This window comes from Durio zibethinus, chromosome 18, assembly GCF_047325235.1.
Source record: "Durio zibethinus cultivar Kanyao isolate XHJ-2024 chromosome 18, ASM4732523v1, whole genome shotgun sequence".
In the NCBI taxonomy this organism is placed as follows: Eukaryota; Viridiplantae; Streptophyta; class Magnoliopsida; order Malvales; family Malvaceae; genus Durio; species Durio zibethinus.
Window position 1 is genome coordinate 19,870,187 of NC_143179.1, and position 20,242 is coordinate 19,890,428.

General features: G+C 29.9%; 1 protein-coding gene across 1 annotated transcript; it reads right to left on the bottom strand.

The window, feature by feature from the left end:
• Positions 1-12,202: 12,202 nt before the first annotated feature.
• Positions 12,203-14,476, bottom strand: LOC111300678 (homeobox-leucine zipper protein ATHB-6-like). Its single transcript, XM_022896299.2, has 3 exons — positions 13,825-14,476; positions 13,254-13,627; positions 12,203-13,169 (listed from the first exon to the last, which is right to left on the bottom strand). Exons 1-3 carry the CDS (start codon positions 13,883-13,885, stop codon positions 12,618-12,620), a joined length of 987 nt encoding a protein of 328 aa, XP_022752034.1. The 5' UTR covers positions 13,886-14,476; the 3' UTR covers positions 12,203-12,617.
• Between the last annotated feature and the right edge of the window lie 5,766 nt (positions 14,477-20,242).

The following is a 20,242-nucleotide window of genomic DNA, read 5'->3' on the forward strand; positions in this document are numbered from 1 at the left end:
TTATTTTGGTTCGACTGTCTTTTCCTTTTTGGCATTGTTTAAAGTTTTGATAGCTTCGACGATGACCATGGCAATGGATATCAATTTCAATTTCGACTTACCTTTCAATGCCACCATGATATCTAAGAAGTAAGAACAATGGCCCCTTTAATCTTTTTTCTTTAATTCTCCTCTAAACTTTAATGTTGATGTCTACATATTATTATCCACAAGATAAAGGATTTGGGTATTTGAACTTATAGGTAATTCAATATTTTATTTAAATTTTGTGGTTCCATATGTTTAGAGCTTGATTTTTATTTTGGATAACTTAAATTTAAAATTTTTTTGTAAAAAATATTGTAATCTAAGAATAGTAAAAAATCTGTATACATTAAAATTTGAATTCTTGACTTATTAAATTTTATTTTAAAAAAATAATTACATAAATTAATTAGACTAAAATTTAAAATTATTATAGTGTGATTAAAATTTATACAGCAAGAGAAAATCGCTTTACATTATATAAAGAACCAATTAGATTAAATTTTAAAATTATTATAGAGTGATTAAAATTTATACAACAAGAAAAAATGGCTTTACATTATAAAGTATAAAATTTTACATAAAAAAAATTTATATTCAATTAAATGTAGAATTGCTAACTCAAATGTGTACTAAAGAGTTAAATATTTCAAACAAAATTTTAGAAGCTTATTTGTAAATTTTACTAATGAATTGGTATTATGTAATTTAATTACTAGTTTTTCAAGAAGAGTTAATAGTATGAATCATCCTTAAATGATATGAAATATTTTGTGATATTTGAATTTAAAATTTTTTTAATATAATATAATTTATAATTATTATGATATTTATTTTTAATGTGATTAGTTTTAAATAATAAATGTGACAGATAAATAATTCTTTAAATATCGTACTAATTAATATATATTCATAATTTAAATATTATATTAAAATTTTTTAAAATTTAAATAACACATTAAATATTTTGTTATAGTCCAAGAATTATTCGTAATATTAATATTTTTAAGAATAATAAATAAAGTAATTTAGGTAATATGTAATTAGAGGCCAAACTCTAAGGCACGTTAAAATGACTAACTAAACGTGGGAGTATGCTGGCAAACTTTTATCTTTTTTCTTAAAATATTTTGAACTTCTACATGTGTGTAAGGGGAGATAAGCTAAATAATAAAAGAAAGAAAGTTCAATTAATGTTGAAGGAATCACAGGAGAGAGAGAAGCAATTGTCGTCTTCACTTATCCTCAACTTTTTTGTTTTTGTGTGCATAACATTATCAATTTGTATTTACAAACAATAAATATATGAATGGAGCGAGTTTAAAATATTTTATGAATGGTTCATATATACATACATATATATATATATATACACATGAATATATGTTATGAATTTTAGGATCTATTTGTTTCATTGAAAATAGTTTTTTGAAAATAATTTTTGAAAAATGGACTTATTTTCTGAAAAAAAAAATCTTATTTGGATGTGAAGAATATTTTCTAGTATTTAGATTTTTTTTGAAAAATTGATATTTTCATCAAAATAATATCCTTCACTAAATTATTTAAATAATATTTTTACACTTATCCATAATAGTAATAATAATAATGTCATAAATATAAAATTAAAAATTAAAAATACAACACAATAAAATAATTATAATAAGATCTTACAAACTTAAAACATAATAAAATTGATTATATATTGTTCATACACAAAAGATGGTCTTACAAAGTTACAAATTATGCCCATAATAATATAAATTGTAGGATTTTATTTAAATAAAGTAAAATTTAAGTGTAAAATATAGTTAATATTGTTCTTAGATATAGTAACCCTACAATAATCATAATTAGTTTACACAAAGAAGTGGTTTCCATTTGAATAATATTAACATAATTATTAAAATATTTAAAATTATTTATTATTAAAATTATTATATATTCTAATAATAATATTTAATATTAAATTATTAAAATATTATTATTATTATTAATATTTTAAAATATTTAAAATAGCATTACTTTTCTTGAAATATTATTTCTATTAATATAATAATAATTTTAGTATTATTATTTATTATTTAATTATTACAAATATATATTATTAAAATAGTTATATTTTATATTGAAAATATTTATTATTAAATTATAAAAAATGTATTATTCATTTATATTTACTATTAAAATAGTAATATAAATACATTTGTAAACAAAATATAAAAATAATATATGTTAAATTAAAAAATATTTAAAAATTATTGAAAATAGTCATAGTATTACAATAATATTATTATATCAAACAATATTAATGATTAAAATAATAAAAATTATTTACATATAAAATTTATTGTTTATTACTAAAATATTAATATATTCCTATTTATTATTGAAATATTAAAAATATTTATGTTTAATAATATACAAAATGCAAATATTTAAAATTAAAATATTAGAAAACTTTAAATATTATTATTAATATTTTGATATTTTTAATTAAAATCAAATAAAATTGATTTTTATTAATATAAATATTATTTCGAGTTAGATCAAGCTTAAATAATCATATCCAAAATTTGATTTGATTAAAATTATTAAAATATTTAAAATTAAAATATTAAAAAACTTTTAATATTTTTGGACAAAAGTATTAATATTTTAATTTTTTTAATCAAGTCAAATTTTAATAGAGCATGTGATAAATTTCCTTAACATTGTTGATAAAGTTTAACTAATTATTCTAGTTTTAGATATTGTTTGAAAATTAAAAAAAAAAAATTGTTTCTTGAATGTAAGATCAAGAACATAATTTATCAAAAGAAAAGTTTGTCTTTCTTACAAATACACATATTTTGAGTGTGAGATACACAAATATTTAATTTTGTTGCAAGTGATTTATAGGATACCCTTACGATTAGCATGCTTCAATAGCTAGGGGAAAATTCTCATCAAATTTAGCGCGAAATTCAGAAAAAAAAAAAAAAAATTGTACATGAGAATGAGTCAACGATTATAAGCATAATTGAATTTCCCCCACTAAATTATTCTCTTCCCTTCAACCATGCAAAAGAAATTAAACAAATTAATCCTTTTTACTCTGTTTATATTACCATACTATTTTTTCTTTTAGAAAGTGTTTTTGCTTTTTTTTTTTTTGCTAAAATGATAAAAGATACTTCTGAACTTTATTTTTTTATTTAAATAAATTTTATATTTTTATTACATTCAAATAAATTCTTAACTTTTAATTTATATCTAAATAAACTTTTAATATTTAATTTGTATTTAAATAAATCTTTAATATTTAATTTGTACTTAAATAAACTCTTAATATAAATTAATTTTTTATTTGAAATAAAAATTTATATGAATATATGAAAAGATAAAGACTTATTTGGATGGCTTATTCAAATAAAGTTGAATAATTCAAGGATTTTTTTAGTATTTTAACCATATTTTTTTCTTACTATTTTTTCTCTACTAACCCGTTGTAATCAAAACTATAACCAAAATTAAATGTTTTAATCATTGTAAATTAATAGATTACAACACTTGATTTTTTTTTCAAGTAATGTGTTGGGTTTTTGGAAAAATTTTATTTCAAAGTTTTAGTACTCTCTTCTTTGTTAAGAGTTTCTATTTTCTTTAAAAAAAAAAAAAAAAGAAAAACCTCTACATTGATCTAAATGATGACTTTTATAAAAAAATAAAGATTCATTTTTTTTATGATATGTTGATATAATATTAAAATTTTAATTTAAATAATTAATATTTAAAATTTGATAATTTCGAATAAAAAAATTAATTCATGAAAAGCAAATATTCTCTAACATTAGAATTCGGGCAAAACAGTCAGATTAACCATTTTTTTCCCAACAAGATCATTTTTTTCCCTCAGCCACTTATTCTTTTTTTTAATTATTTTTAAAACTACAACTATTGACATGTTTCTTTATTGATTTCCAAGCAAGTTCTAAATCACCTGGAACTTTAAGTCATACTATATATTGCTTTTGGAGCTTGTCACAATGATTAAGATATTCTCAGAGGTATTTAGTGCTCAAAAAAGTATGATATTTTTTTTTTTTATGTTAGAAACTTTCAACAGATAATCAAGAGTAATTTTAATATTTGCGTTGACCTAGCATGTTAGATCAATTTGACATTCTTAGTGCCATATCAGCTCGGTAATATCCCTATTGTCCCATAATGGTCTCCTATTACTTATCTATAAATATAAAAGTTCAAGCACTATAAAGGTAAAACATTCCACTTCATCTTCCCCCTATTACTTTCATTTCAACCTCATTTTTTCTTATTTGTGCGTCGGAATGCAAACGTAGAAAATATACTCTGCCTTTACCTCTAATCGCCTTTCTCTTTTGTCTTTTTAGGAATACCTTGAGACCAAAGCTCTACACGAATATTTTGTTGTGCTAGGTAAGGGTATTTTTTCATTCATTAGCCGAGCACAAAGTAATACTGACAAGAAAGAGAATCTTAAAGGAAGGAAAGATAATTGTCCCGACTAGAATAGAAACCCATCATAGCTAACATTCTATTCGACCTACCTAACCACAGGCAGAACTGACCATGGAACAATTTCAAGTCTTGACCGAACAGATACAAGTTCTCAAGCAGATGTTACAAACCATATCCTTACCACAAGTTTCAAAAGTACCTGACCTAATCATCCCTGGCTGAGGAGTCACTGTCAGACAACAAAGCTATGAAGAGGTGGAAACCTTCTCAACCTCTAGAGCCTCCATAAAATAAGAGCACAACATCCCAACCCACCATTACCCCAGCCATAATTCAACACATGCTACGACCTAAAAATCCAAACAAACAAACCTCAAACCCCAACCAAATAAGGACCTAGAAGCTCAGATGCAAGCCATGAAAAAAGAGTTGAAAATAAAAATAGTGGCATTTGAGGATGAGCTCAAGTTTTTAGAGACCTTACCTTTCATCGAAGAATTGATAGAGCCATGCCTCCTAAGGGGTTCAAATGCTGATTTTAGAAATCTACGATGGTGCTTTTGACCTTTTCGATCATTTAGAACTTTATAGAACTAACATAATGATGCATGGGGCAAATGAGGCTTTAATATACAAAGGCCTAGCCACCATACTAAAGGGAGCAGCTTAGTCCTATTACAGCAGCTTGAAACCAAGGTCAATCATAACGTTTAAAGAACTTAGTCACTTTTTCTTGTCTAGGTTTATAAATAGTCAAAAAGCAAATAAGACGACTCTAAGTTTGATGTTAATCCACCAAGGTCGAAATGAAACTTTGAAGAGCTATGTCATATGTTTTAACACGAAAGCTCTATAAGTTAAAGACTTAGAACAAATGGCTATTGTAACTGCTCTGATAAGTGGACTTAACAACAAAGAGTATCACCTGAAACTAACATTGTCACTAGAACCACCTAAAACTCTGACCGACTTTATGTTGTAGCTAAAAAATATATAAATGCTGAAGCTATAATAAAAAACAATCGAAATGAGACAAGTTCATCCCCTTCATCAATGATCGATATAAGAGTGGCTCATCCCCCTTCATCGGTCTAAGAAAGACAAGGACTTCAATGATTTTCTTTCAAGAAAGAGACGATATAGGGCTAGAAGCTTTAGTAGAGAAAGAAACTACGCCGCACTAAATACCTCCTGAAAGAGGATTCTAATGCAAATTAAGAGAAATTTTAACCTTAAATGGATGAAGCCATTAAGACAGAACACATGGGGGATCTGAGCAAAAGATGAGCTTTTCATGGAAACATAAGCCATAATACCGAAAATTGTGTCAACCTAAAAAATGAAATTAAAGCTCTAATAAGGGTAGGTCAGTTGAAGAGGTTTGTAGAACAGCAAAAACACGACCAACCCATAGCAAACTATAGATAATATAAAAAAAAAAACCCATCAAGGGCAGAGAAGAAAGGCTAAAAAATAGAAGGAAAAAAACCATGAATATGAGTCTAGGCAAGAGAAAGCTGAATGATAACAATAGGCTAATCATCAAAGTGATTAATGTAATCATCGGAGGTAGTTTCACCTCCACTAAAAAGAAGTTTAATCCATGCATGGTTATGACAGTAGACACCTCAGTGAAAAAAATATATATTAAAAAAATGAATTGATCTCATTCAGCTTGAAAGATTTTGAAGGAATCTAGCACCCGTATGATGATGACATAGTGATCATGATTGTAATATACAATTATGTAGTCAAAAGAATCTTATTTAATAATGGGAGCTCGATTGATGTCATGTACTATGGCACGATGAAAAACATGAGAATTGGTGAACATTGATTATAGTTGATCACCACAACATTAGTTGGATTCGAGAATGAATAGGTGCTTATGAAATGAACAATCAAACTACCAATCTCCTTAGGGATAGAACCAAGAACAACCACCTCGATTATAAAATTTATGGTTGTAGATGTCCTATCAGCCTATAACATGATATGAGATCGACCTGGCCAATCTATTATGCAGTTTATAGGTTTAGCTCTCCATCTGAAAATAAAATTTCTAACACCTAATGGGATTGAAGAGGTTAAGAGAGACCAAGCCATAGTACATTAATGTTACGTCATAATAATGAAAGGCAGAACTGGGAAGTAGACTAGCAATTTGACAAAAAAATATAACCATTAAGGAAAGACAAACAACAAAAGCTGAAAAGAAGTAGGAAACCATAAGTAGGAACATTGAACGTAAGACCAACCTAATATAAGCATGCTTTTAAACTGCTTCGAACTCTTAAGCTTTAACAAAAAAAACTTTTGTTCTATTTTTTGAATTTTTTAAGGTAACTCCAAAGATGATCAAGCTCTTAAGTTGGCATGAATAATTACATGTCATTTGGACCAAGCTAACAGGCCGACCAAGATACAGTATGAAATGAAAAACACATAGTAATTTCACTACGTACATATTCAGCAATTTATCCACAATATATTGATTATCACATAGGGATCCATTTTCACAAGAAATGATCTTGACCTAACCGAAAAAAAAGAGATAATTAAAAAAATAAACTCGAATGAAAATCGACCTAAGTCGATTGAGGATCTCATAACAATTTTATTCTGGGATAGTGTCTCTAAAAACATATGCAGATCAAAACTAAATTTTAACATAAGGATCAGTTAATTCAACTTTTGAAAGATAATGCTAACATGTTCACTTGAACACCATCTGATATGCCTGGTATTGATACCAAAATGATGGTTCATAGGCTGTATACTAACTCTAAGGTAAAAACCAATTTAGTAAAAGAAAAGAACGTTTACCCTAGAAAAATAAAAGGCCATCAAGAAGGAGGTCGATAGATTACTTCAGTGGGCTTTATCAGAGAGGTCTATTACCTTAAATGGATGATAGTGTCAAGCATGACCTCCTTAGTTTTATGGATGATAGATGATAGTAGTGAGCATGGCCTCTTCAATTTTATGGATGCTCATTTTGGTTACAACCAAATTAAAATACTAAAGGATGATAAGGAAAAGATGGTCTTTATTACTAAAAAAGGCTTTTATTACTATAAGATGATACATTTCGGATTAAAGAATGCAGGGATGAATATCAAAGGCTAGTAACTAAGTTGTTTAAAAATCAAATTATCGTAATATGAAAGTATTTATGGATGATATAATGGTTAAAAGCAAGAGTTTGATCAAGCACTTGAAAGATCTTAGAGAGACGTTTAACACTTTGAAAAAATATAACATGAGGCTCAACCTGAGCAATGTGCCTTTGGAATTATGTCGAGTAAGTTTCTCGATTATATGATCAATAAAAAATAGATAGAGGTGAATCTAAAAAAGATTTAGACAATCTTAAACGTGAAGGCGTCGACCTTAATGAAAGAAATATAGAGGTTAACTAGCAGAATAGTCGCCCTAAGCCAATTCATGTCTAGGTCAGCAAAACAATTTCAACCATTCTTCAAAATTTTTATAAATGTCTTTGACTTCAGGTAGACCCCTCAGTGTTACTATTGCCTACTATTAGAAGAGATACAACTGAACTAGTAAAGAGATGTGATAAGTGTCCGAAGTTTGCTCATATGTAATATCTCTCATCGATTGAGCTTACCTCTATCATCAATTCATGGCTCTTCATGCAATAGGGAATGGATGTTCTTGGATCATTCACCCTAGTTATGGGTCAAAAGAGATTTATCTTAGTAGCAGTAGATTACTTCATGAAATCGCTTAAAGTTGAAGCCTTGGCCATTACTACAAAGGCCCAAATTAAAAAATTTATAGAAGAATATAGTATGTAGATTTGGCTTACCTCGATCCATAATAATGGATAACGACAAACAATTTAAAAATTTGAGGTTTAAAAAATGGTGTTCAAATTTTCATATAGACCTTAGGTTTACATTGGTTGCCCATTTTCAATCTAATAAATAGGCCAAAGCTACGAACAAGATAATATTAGAAGCTCTAAAGAAGAAACTCAATGTAGCAAAGGAAAAATAGGTCGATAAGCTACCAGTGGTGCTATAGGCCCTGAGAACAACCATGAAGGTACTAACAGGTGAAACTTCATTCCATCTAGCATTCAGAATAGAAGCCATGGTACCTATTAAGATCAACCTTCTAAGTTTGATAGTCGAATTAAGGTAAGAAAAAAGAAATGAAAAAGCACTTAGGGCCAACCTAAACCTCATCGAAGAATAAAAGGACATAGTCTTAACATGAATAACAACTTATCAGCAAAAAGTAGCCAATTATTTTAATAAAAAAATCCATCATAAGCACATAAAAAAGGGTGACTTGGTACCTAAAAAAGTTAAAACCTTAGGAATAGATGATCGAGGTGATAAATTAGCCTTGACCTAGGAAAAATCATATGTAGTTAAAGAGATCATCCATGATGCGACCAACAAGCTACAGGATATGAATGGCAATGTTCTCCTAAGGACATGGAATGTAGATAATTTAAATATCTACTTTAAATAGCTCAATCTAAACTGAGCTCACACTTATATATTGTACTTCACTGCAGAAATCAAATTATGCTTAATAAGCTTATGACTAACTGATCTAACAAATCTAACCTAGAACTTAAATGGATTTTTAAGTTATTTTAATCCAAGTGATTAAGTAAATCCTTAGTTCAATTAATTGGTCTCAAATTTCTTTGATTAACCGTGCTTAAGCTTGGGCAAATAAAGAAAAAATTATAACAAAACTGAGCTAAAGCTTGGACTGAATTATACAAAAAATTTTATTTCATTTTTTATCAAGTACAAAAGTTGTTTGTTAGGAAGGTCATTAAAATTCAAGGTCATTACAAAAATCAATCTTATACATTAACAAAAAATTTACAAAAGTTAAAAACAAAAAAATGATGTTTTGGTAACATCGACATCAATAGCAGTAAGAGTAGCTGGGAAAAAAAGTCATCATCAGAGCGTAGATGTGATGAGTTGAACACATGTTAGAATAATTTTTAGGATTTGCCCTGCTTTTAATTCGTTCATCACATCTTTGGAGATCATGTTGAGGTCATAGAGAATATATATAAGGATCTCGACCAATTTGTTTTCTTTGTAAGATTCCCATCATTACAGTCACTTTCCCCAACCAAGGTATTCCTTTATTCTTATACCTCCTTAGAACTTTCCTTATCAGAATCTTCACCATTAGAAGATTCTAACTCGTGAGAAAGACTAGGATTCTTAGATGAAATTGTGGCTAAGAGTAACTCAACTTTAAGGGAAGAATGATGAGATGAAAACCCTTCATAAGAAAAAGAGATCTCAATAAGAATTGATTGGCATGAAATGGAAGTGACAACAGAAGCATCGATAAGGAAAAAAGTTGAAGTAGAAGAATATTGATGAGATCAAACCCCAAAAGAGATAATAGCCAAAAATGAATGAAAGTCAGGCATAAAAAATGGACCGACCTGAGAGATAAGAAAAGGTGGTGGATTCTATAAGTCAAAATCTATCTGAACATATAGTTCCTCAGTGCTCAAAATCTGTTATCCCCTTGCTCAAGCATTTTTTTTTCATTTTGTCGCTACCCTTCCTCGGACATCAAGTTGAACTAGAAGGTTATCTTCTCACAATTATGATTCTTAATGAATGATGAAATTAGATTATCGTCATCTTGCCTGAGCTGACCCACATAGGTTCTACTTTGTAACTCCTGACCTCCCCAAAACTTACTCTAAAAGACATAATTAAAAATACATACTGAAAAAAATTTAAAAAAACTTTAAGACCGAAAAGCTTTTAAAGTGAAAAAATTTAGATCACATTGAGAGCAAAGAAAACAGAAAGGTGAAAAACTAGAGCCCCAACAACCTTTTGTATAACTGTGCGATAGATCAAATAAACAACATAGATCATGCCACGCATCAAATTGAAGACAAGCAGATGATTTTTCATTTTCTTTGTCTTAAATTTTCAACTCAAATTATCTATTTCATCATTTAATGCCATTAGACCAATTAGACCGAACAAACCCTAAATTAGATCGACCAGACTGAATAAACCCTAGCTCGAATTGGTTAAACCAAACAACTCTCCGGAACAGATCAGATGCCCAGCTCATTGCCAAAGTTTAAAGTAAAGACCCAAATCCAAACTCTTGGAATAAAACATAAGTTTCACATTAACTAGACGAACTTTATTACTAACCTCGAATAATTCCGGACGATTAACACCTTGATGACCTTCAAATTGGCCATGCACTCAACTTAAGATGCATGCATAAGATCAAACCCTTACCAGATCGAACCACGACTCCAGGTTATGTATCTCCCGATATCGATTTCTTTCATGATGTCGGCTCCAAAAAATCACGTTTCACATCATCTTCCTTTACCTACCTAATCTACATGGAACATTCTAATCATATGTCGAGTAGTCTGATACTCATATTGCTTGATGGGAAGATAAAATGTTGAGTGCATTTATTGGTCAAAAGTGCATTTACTCAGATTTTTTCCATGTTAGAAGCCTTCATTAGATAACTAGGGGTAATTTTGATATTTACGTCGACCTGATATGTCAGATCAGTCTAATATTTTTAATGCCATGTTAGCTCAACAGTGTCTTTATTGTCCCTTAATGATTTTTTATAATTTATCTATAAATATGAAGGTCTAAACACTATGAAGGTAACATATACCACTCTATCTTCTCCCTATTACTCTCATTTCGACCTCATTCTTTTTGACTTATGAGTTGAATGCAAATGCATGAAACACTTTCTGTTTTTGTCTCTAACCGTTTTTTTTTATCTTTATAAGAATATCTTGAGACCGAAACTCCCTGTAAATAAGTACCTAAAAAAGACAATGGTGTCATTTATAAGGTTCCAGTGTTCACAATATTTCAACAAGTTGAAACCCCAATTTGATGTGGAATTTGCACTCGGGTGCTAAGTTAGGCCGCGTTCATTTTTTTTTTATTTTAAAAAGAACCCAAAGGAAAATACAAAAAAAAAAAAAAAACTCAAAAAAATACGTATATAAAATATTTTTTTTCTTATGATATTCTTAAAACATACAGGTTTTAAAAAGTGTCTTCAAATTTACAAATTTGATTCATATTTTGCAAGAGCTATAATCAAATTATGCCAATCACTTCCACTTTTTATTTTTCTTTAATTTAATCTGAATTATCTCAATTCTTTAGGTTTAGAGGGCAAGAATCCTTTTTTTTTTTTTTTTACATAATAAATTGCAACTTAAGATAAAAAAATTACATATGTTAAAATATAAATCTTAAATTTGATAAAATTTATTTTTAAAAATATAAATTAATTAAATTAAGTTATAAACTTAAAATCTAAAACTTTGCGGTCACAATAGAGAGCTCGCTAGCAAGTAGCAACTAGGAAGCAACTCACTGGTAAGGATGATACAATATCCAAGGTATTAGAACTAAAGACAAAGGGGCCAGGTCCGGCCAAAATTTTTCAATTTTCCAGAGAAAACCCGAGCTAAATTCAGCTAAAAAAACACAGAATCCTAAGTGATACGTTATTAATTGAATTTGGTATAACTAAAATTTGGCCTTCAATTTTTTTTTTCATAAAGAAAAAAGAAAAAAAAAGCTAAGGAAAATGACGATTGAGGATTATTATTATTGTTATTATTATTATTGTTATTATTGTCATCTGTTTCTCTCTGTTAGAAGAAAATAAAACTTTACTTTCCCCAAAAGGATTGCGGATATTTTTCCATTTACAGCAGACGAGAGAAAAATAAAAACTTTGAATTACGACCTATTCCCGCACGCCCCTCATCTCCCCCAATTTGGTGTCACCTTTCGCCCAGGCCCTCCCAAGTCCCCCCACGTGAACCCTTCTCTCTGCCCCATCTTCAGCTCCAAATTCCCATTTTTGTTTTCCTTCCATTCTTTACCTCCATCTTTCAACTCTGCACAGGCGGAGGTCATGGTATTGGTGGTTTAACTTCTTACATATAATTCCCATCTTACAAAATTCTTGGAGCTTCATTTAAGATACCCAACTTTGCCTTTTTTTTTTCCTTATTTCCCTGCATTTGGTTTGGTCCCATATTACATACATGTTGATTTTGGCTTTTAGTTCCATTGATCAGGACAATACCAGGGCAGACTTGGAGCTTGCTCATCTGAAAAGAAATTGCAAGCTTCATCCGTGCTGAAGAAATTATGCTCCTCAATCTTCACATATTGAAGGGGTTGATAGGTTGTTTTAGGCAACTGGAAGCAATTCATGGAGGATGTTGGAGAAGAAGATGAGTTGAAATTGAGTGAAGAGGTAGTCGTTGGCGACATCAAAAGGTGTTGGCTTGGTAGGACACCAGATGAAGAAACAGCCGCGTTGTTGGGGCTGTTGTTGTTGTCTTCATTCAAGATAGCGCTGGAGTCACTATCTGATGACCCGTCTTTCAAGTCTGCAATAAGGGTGGCGCCAACTGATCCATTGCTGTTGTTGAAGCTCTCATAGTTCAATTCTGCTGGCTCTGATGGGGTAGCCAGTGAGGAAACCGGAGGTGGTTCACTTTGTTCGAGTGCTTTAGTATCGTTACTTTCAGGTACAATCACCTCCTGCTTCACTGAAAGATTGCTCTTTGTGCTCTCTCCATTCAGCTTTGCCTTCAGCTCACTTATCTGCACCATCAACAGAAAAATTAGACACTATTCTAATCATACCAAAGTTAAAAAATGTGGAGAAAATAAGTGAATTATTATTACCTCTTTGAGAAGAGCTTCATTGTCATGCTGGAGGGTATCATAATTGACCTTAAGAGTTTCATAACTGGATTTGAGAAGGCCATAATCCCTTTCCAATTGCTTGGTCTTCCACCTAGCACGTCGGTTTTGGAACCAGACAGCGACTTGGCGAGGTTGCAAGCCAAGTTCTTGAGCTAGTTTCATTTTCCTCTCAGGTTCAAGTTTGTTTTCAACCTCGAAATTCTTCTCCAAGGCCTTAACTTGATCTACACTTAACCGCCTCTTCTTCTCAGCAACATGGCCTGATTCTTCCACACAGCCTTCTTCATCTAATCCATCTAACATCGACTGAAACTCTCTACTGTATATATGGTTGTTTCTTGGACTATGTTCATCTGTAACAAAAGAAAACAAATAGACAATTAAGATACTAAAACAGGGTATTATGCAAAAAAAAAAACTGAAATAAACTTGGTTTCATATATTGAATGTGAATTCAAGATTGTTTTTTTTTTTTCTTTGGAGTAATTGAATTATGAGTGAAGAGACAAGAAAATTAAGTGAAGTTAAAATTGGGATTGTTTTATTAGACCTGTTGTTGGGCAGATGGACATCAAAGCACCCAAGGAATCTGAGCTGCCAAGTCTCTTCATGGTTGCTGATGAAAGGAACACTCTTTAAAAACAGATATCTTCTTCTTGTTTTAAAACTACTGATCTTTAGTATTTGCGTAGGTGTGTGGTTGTTTTTCCTTTTTGTTTTTGGTCAGATCTTTTTTTAAGTGGTCAAGGGATGCTGTAATAGAGATGCAAGATTGTATCACTTGCAGAAAGAGTAACTCCCTCGTCTAAAACAAGACCAACTTGTACGAGGCTGTAGTAGTTTACAACTGTACAACAAACACTGCCCTCTCTTAATAACTTCCCCATCATCTTTCTTCTGCTTCTTCAACACTGTTTCTTCCCTCGTCTCAGTTCCCATCCAAAGTTAGAAACCAAAACCCAACAAGCCAAACTTCCAAGAAAACCAAAAAATAAAAAACATATGAACACCCCCACTCCCCAAAACCCAAACCAACAAGATCAGAAGAAACTAGAAATTCTCCTTTTCTTTACATCATTACTCAATCAAATTACAATAGTCTAATACTGTTCATCTAGAAAGAGAAACAAAAAGTTCTTTTTTTCAAGTAAGAGAGAAGAATTAAAAGATTGAGGGAAGGGAGTTTTCAGAAATCAGAACCCGGCAGGCCTAACCAGTTTCTCTCACTTTAAATAAACTAAGATGGGTCACATTGGGGTTAGAATCTGACTAGGGTTAGTTACACTGAGCAAGGTTGGGAAATGCAAATGAACCCAAAATTCAATCCAAATGCAACTTTTTTAGTTTGCCGGTTTTCGAAACTTTGTTTTTTTTCTTTTCTTTCGGTGGGGTATAAACTGTAAAAAATATTAACGTTGAAAGCGGTGGTAGGGCTCGGCTTATAACGGCTTGGCGCTGTTTTTTCCCCTTTTTTTTTTTTTCTTTTAGCTTTAGAAATTCGGTCGGTGCGATTAATCGCCGATCCTCTCGATAGTTTCTTCTTACATTTTTTTTTTTTAAATTTCAATATAAATACAGTCTTTTCTCAGTATATAAAAAATTCCATTACTCATGTAGCTATTAATGTAATATTGTAAAACTTCTCAATTTTTTAGAATATTGGTATAATTTTTTCTTTGGTTCAATTTTAACTTTAATAAATACTACATTTTATTTCATTGATTGAATTTGTATATTTTCTATGGATAAAGTTATTTTTTAAAAAAGGAGATTGAAGGTATGAAAAAGGAATTACATATATTCATATTTAAAGTTAAATTTATTAAATATCATGTAATGATATGAATCGATTAAATTATATTTATATTTATATTTGATTTGATGCCCCTAGATCCTAATAATTTTATACGAGTTCATTTCTTAAAAAACTCAAACTTTATAAAAATTTAATTTTACTAAAGTTTAGTATGTATGAATTATAAGAGAAAATGATTAATATTTAGCATATTATAACATGCAAATATGATTAGAATGATGTAATGTGTAACACTATCTCTCTTTTTTCTTGTATATAAAAAATTGTTATCTCCTCCTTTTTGTTTACGTTAGATTAATTTAGAGTAAGTACTCAGTACATTATCTTGAATTCATATCTATAACAATGCACAATAGTTTTTTAAAGATAATATTCAAATAAATTCTTGAATTTAATTAAAATTTGCATCTTTTATCTCGTGACATTAAGATCATAAATTTTTTTTTTTATATAATAAGAACCTTGATGTTAAAAAAAAATTTATTTTTCGCTAAAACTTTTTTGGTTGGCTCATGTAATTTATATAAAAAAAAAAAAATGCTAACTTCTATTTATTTGGATAAACTATTATTTGACAAATATTTGCAGAAATACTATTTCAATGGTTCTGACAATTAAATTTTATTCATCTATTGCAAATTTAATGAATATAATGACAATGAAATAAAATGTTTATAATCTTAATTCCATATAATAAAAGATTGAGGATTCATTTTTTTTTTTTTTAACTTAAACAAAAACATTGTCCTCATTTAGCCAAAGGAAAATTGAGTACAATATTAATGTTGGATGCAAAGCTTCAAGGCAAAGTTGGTTAACCTTAGCTTTTTCAACTCTTTCACCTATATGTAATTATGGAGAGACCTTAAAGGTTCACATTGCGGCAATTGCATTTTCTTATGTGTTTTTTTTTTTAAATATATATAATTTAAAAATTAAAAAAAAAAGAATTAGAATAGCTAACATTTAAATATTAAATTTGTTATACACCACCTTCTTTTCTTGCATGCCTTTCAAAGGCAAAACCTCAAGCTCAAAATTATACTTTATGTTTTCTAACAAGAAAACTCTTTAGGGTGAATTGAGTACAATATAACACTTGATTATATAGGTTTTGCTGCTTATATATTTGTTTGAATGTCATTTTCAATTCATATAAACAAAAGTTTATAGATGGAACCAATCATTAAGAAAAGAAATATATATAGTTTTGAACCTGAGGGTTGTTGTGATCACAGTTCAGTCTTCATTCTCTTCATTTTTTTCTTCTGGATTCAAAATCTATCCCATATATTTTTGAAGTTGATGTAATCCGTATTTAAGAGTTATGGTTTTTTCAAGCAACTATGGAATTTGATTATGCATATGTGTAGATAGGCCTAACAATTTAAAATATGACATGGTGGTGTGAAACAAAAACTATATGAATAAAAGATATGATAATGATATGATTTAAAATTTTAATAAAAATCATAAATAAATTTAACAAAATAAAAAAAAAATTTATTTTTTATATCGACACGAATTATAACAAGTAATTTTTGTATAAAATATAATATAAATATATAAATTATTAGTATTTTATATTATATAAATACACGAATTGTGAGATTTATGTTTAGATCACAAATAAGTAAAATTTATCCTATGATTAAATTTAATCATCAGTTAAATATTTATAAACAAATTAAGTGGATATCTCAAAAGTTAGAATTTAGAATTTTAAATTTTAAATTAAAATTTTGAGTCATGAAAATATAATGCAAAATTTAAGAAATTATTAAAGATTTTTTGAACCCTAATTTTCAAAATTTGTCCGATTTACATAACGTTTGAGTTAATGCTCAATTGACTCAATTTTTGTTGTTGAGTTTTTTTTTTTTTTTTTATACATAAAGAACGGAAATCTGCTTATACTAATGCTCCATTGGCCAAAGTAAAAAATAGGCTTTAGGCTTTGCGACTATCTAAATATCATCTTGCATTAGTCTATTTACAATGGTAAGAGAAAAATTGTTAATTATCATTGTCTTTGAAACAAATTCTAGTTCACAAACCTAATGGAGAAAACACGAAACAAGTATTTACCTTTTTTTTTTTTTACCAAAGAAACAAGTAATTACAAATTTATTGTTCTTCTATTATTATTATTATTATTATTATTATTAATGAAACTTGTTGCTTACCACAGTTAGTACCTCACCCCATCTTTTATGCTTGCAACCTTTGACCTACAAGATACCAAATCAAATATTTTCAGTATCAATGGCCAACAAGAATGAATAGCTAGCATTCTCAATAAATTTACTTTGTTAAATTAAAAAAGAAAAAGAAAAAGGACCTTCTAATTGGAAGTAAAAGCTAGGGTTGCAATTAATGATTCCTACTGTTTAAAATCACTGCAAGGAACTCTTTAAGAATAAGAGCAAAATAATTACCACTATGAACATGAAGGGAAAAAAAAAAAAAACTTTGGCAGATCCACTGTTTCAACTCTTGTTAGTTGGAAAAAAAAAAAAAAAGAAAAGAAAGAACAATTAATAGAGTACTAAACTCTTAATTTTATTAATCAGAATTGAAATCTGTATAACATCTAAGTAAAAAAAAAAAAAAAAAAAACATGGACAGGATGGTATAATTGCACAATCTCTAGCTTTCTTCTCAGTAAGATCATATTGATAAAAGAGGAACATTCTTCATTCTTGGGAGAGACTTTGGTTTCTTTACCTTGGATATGTCATAGGGCCACCATAAAGAATCAAAATGATGAGGCTGTAACCATTGTGGCTAAGTGAAAGCCAAGAGCTAGGCCCTGGTAAAGATGGCCCACAGGGCCCAGTAAAAATGGGAACAAAAGTTTATGATGGGAATTGGAGGGTATCATCAATTTCAGAGCACAAATCTGATAAACAAAACCTCACATACAGCCAAAAGATTTGAGCTCCAAAACTGACAACAATTTCATCGTTGATAAATCTATTCAATGATAAAGAAAAAAAAAAATGCTTAACAATAAATCTCATTCACCTACAGTCAGCCACGGTGATAACCAGCAGTTCTGAATCAATAACAAGCAATATCGAATTCCCTTTTCCTAAAATGTTTGAAGTTTGATGCATTTTTCAATACATCTTGAAAGCAAAGGATGTTTGATCATACTGATCCATTAGATGACTCCTTGTGGTGAAGAAGAATTGATGAGTTCTTATCACAGAAAGCTCCTGTATTGTCAATTTTACACCAAGTGAAAGGAAAATAAGCACATTTCCCCCAAAGCTGTGATAAGCAAAGCACAAGTGGGAATTTACCTGCAGCATGGCCATCAAAGGATGGGGAGCCCACCACCATGAAAAATTGGTTGATACTATACAAAAAGTGGGACAGGAATTATTTCTTTGATGAGAACAACACGTGTGAGTTGGGTTTCTTGGGTTCTCGAGTTTCAAAAGAGCCCCACAGAAAGAAGAAAAGATGAGTTGTGAGCATGTGAGAACTGCTAAATTCTCACATAAAAGTTCTTTTTTTTTTTTTGAAAAAAATGCTCTGTACCCATGGAAAAATGGCATATAAAAAAAAAGCTGACTGCTATGATGCCAAGATGGTCCATGGAACCTCAGTTACATACAAAGATGTAATGGAAATGTTGCAGAAAGCTTGAAAATAAAGAAATTGAGTTTTAGAAACAGTGCATCCTGCAGTCAAGCGAGAAGCGATTATTGATAGACTCTTGGAATGATTTAGGATACTGCTCGCAGTAAAAAGCTAAAAGCAGCATGACTCAAACCTAAAATCCCCATTCAAATCTCCATCTTGTGTATATGTTTTTGACAATTCTTATTGGTAGATACAAACTTCCAATCAATGGAAAAATATATGCTAGACCTGTAGTATCCATGTCAAAAAACCATTGATCTAGTTCCATGGAACTCAAGTTGAGTGGCAAAGAATGGAAGCTTAAACTATATGGGGGAAACTTGAGCCAGCAGGAATGAGTATGGGACAACATTGATTGGTGTCGCTGACTGGTGCAAAAATTCCCACAGAAAATTGTTGGTTTTAATCTACTCATCATTGATGTATGGACATATTGATAAGGAGCACACAGGTTCAAAAGCACGTTAGCTTCTTGATTTGGGTAATGATCACTCTTTGAAGAAAATTACAAAAAGGAAAATGGCTGCAGATAAATGATTAATTTTCCCCCGAGAATATGGTACTTCATCAAAGGACCATAACTTGCAGTCTAGTCATGAGTCATAGAGTTATCAGCACATATCCAAAACAGGAACAAAGGAAAATGGCATATACCCCAAGTTTATACGTGGCCACAACGTGAATTTCCCAACACTATCTCCCCAAACAGCTCAAGTTTTGGTCTTCTTTTCAACTAAAGTTAATAAGCATACGGAACAGTGAATCCGGTCAGAAACTCTCAGGCAAGGCACTGCCATACCTGTTTGGAACTGATCAAAAAGTATCCTGCAACTGCAAAACATTTCTATTTGAAGAATACAAAAAAAAAAATATTTGTTAATATACAAGACACTATCATCACAAATTTGTTTCTAGACAACTTTCGGTCAATTTGAGACCTGAGAAAGGTTCAAATTTGTTGGGAAACAGGATATGGAGATCTATACTAACAGATACCATGAGTTAGCCTTTTCTCCTACTGCAGCCACCTGAAGTAGAGCCTGACAACCATAAAGCTGCAGCAAAAAATTTCTACTGGGGTTTGTGCTTAAGCCCCAAATGATTATGTTAAACTTTAGTTAAAGCTCATAAATATCAATCTTCAAAGTTCAAGCTAACTATTATTCGCAAACAGGGCAGGTAGCCAGAAAATCTTAAACCGATAGAAAAGATGGAATTGCTAATTCTGGAAGCCACAGAGACGTGCATGGGGGTATTCGTTATTCGTTATAGGTTCTCTTTGATACACTCATCATTTTAGAGATGAACGAAATAGAAAAGCAAATATAACTGTATCTGTCATCCATCCATTAATCTTAGCCCTCAATGGCAAAGGAAACAACTCACAGCCATAAACCAATTTTGAGGGAATTAATCTTATTGCTCAGAAGGCGATCACATGGCCATTTGTTGAGAGGGATCTGTTCCATTTCCGGAACAAGATGAATGATAGATAACT

Bases quoted from the DNA above. Each gene is read 5' to 3' on its own strand.
- LOC111300678 (XM_022896299.2), bottom strand. From the start codon at position 13,885: ATGAAGAGACTTGGCAGCTCAGATTCCTTGGGTGCTTTGATGTCCATC. The intron at 13,628-13,824 runs GTCTAATAAAAC...CTTTTGTTACAG, and splicing joins GTCCATCTGCCCAACAACAG to ATGAACATAGTCCAAGAAAC. The intron at 13,170-13,253 runs GTAATAATAATT...TTGATGGTGCAG, and splicing joins ATGAAGCTCTTCTCAAAGAG to ATAAGTGAGCTGAAGGCAAA.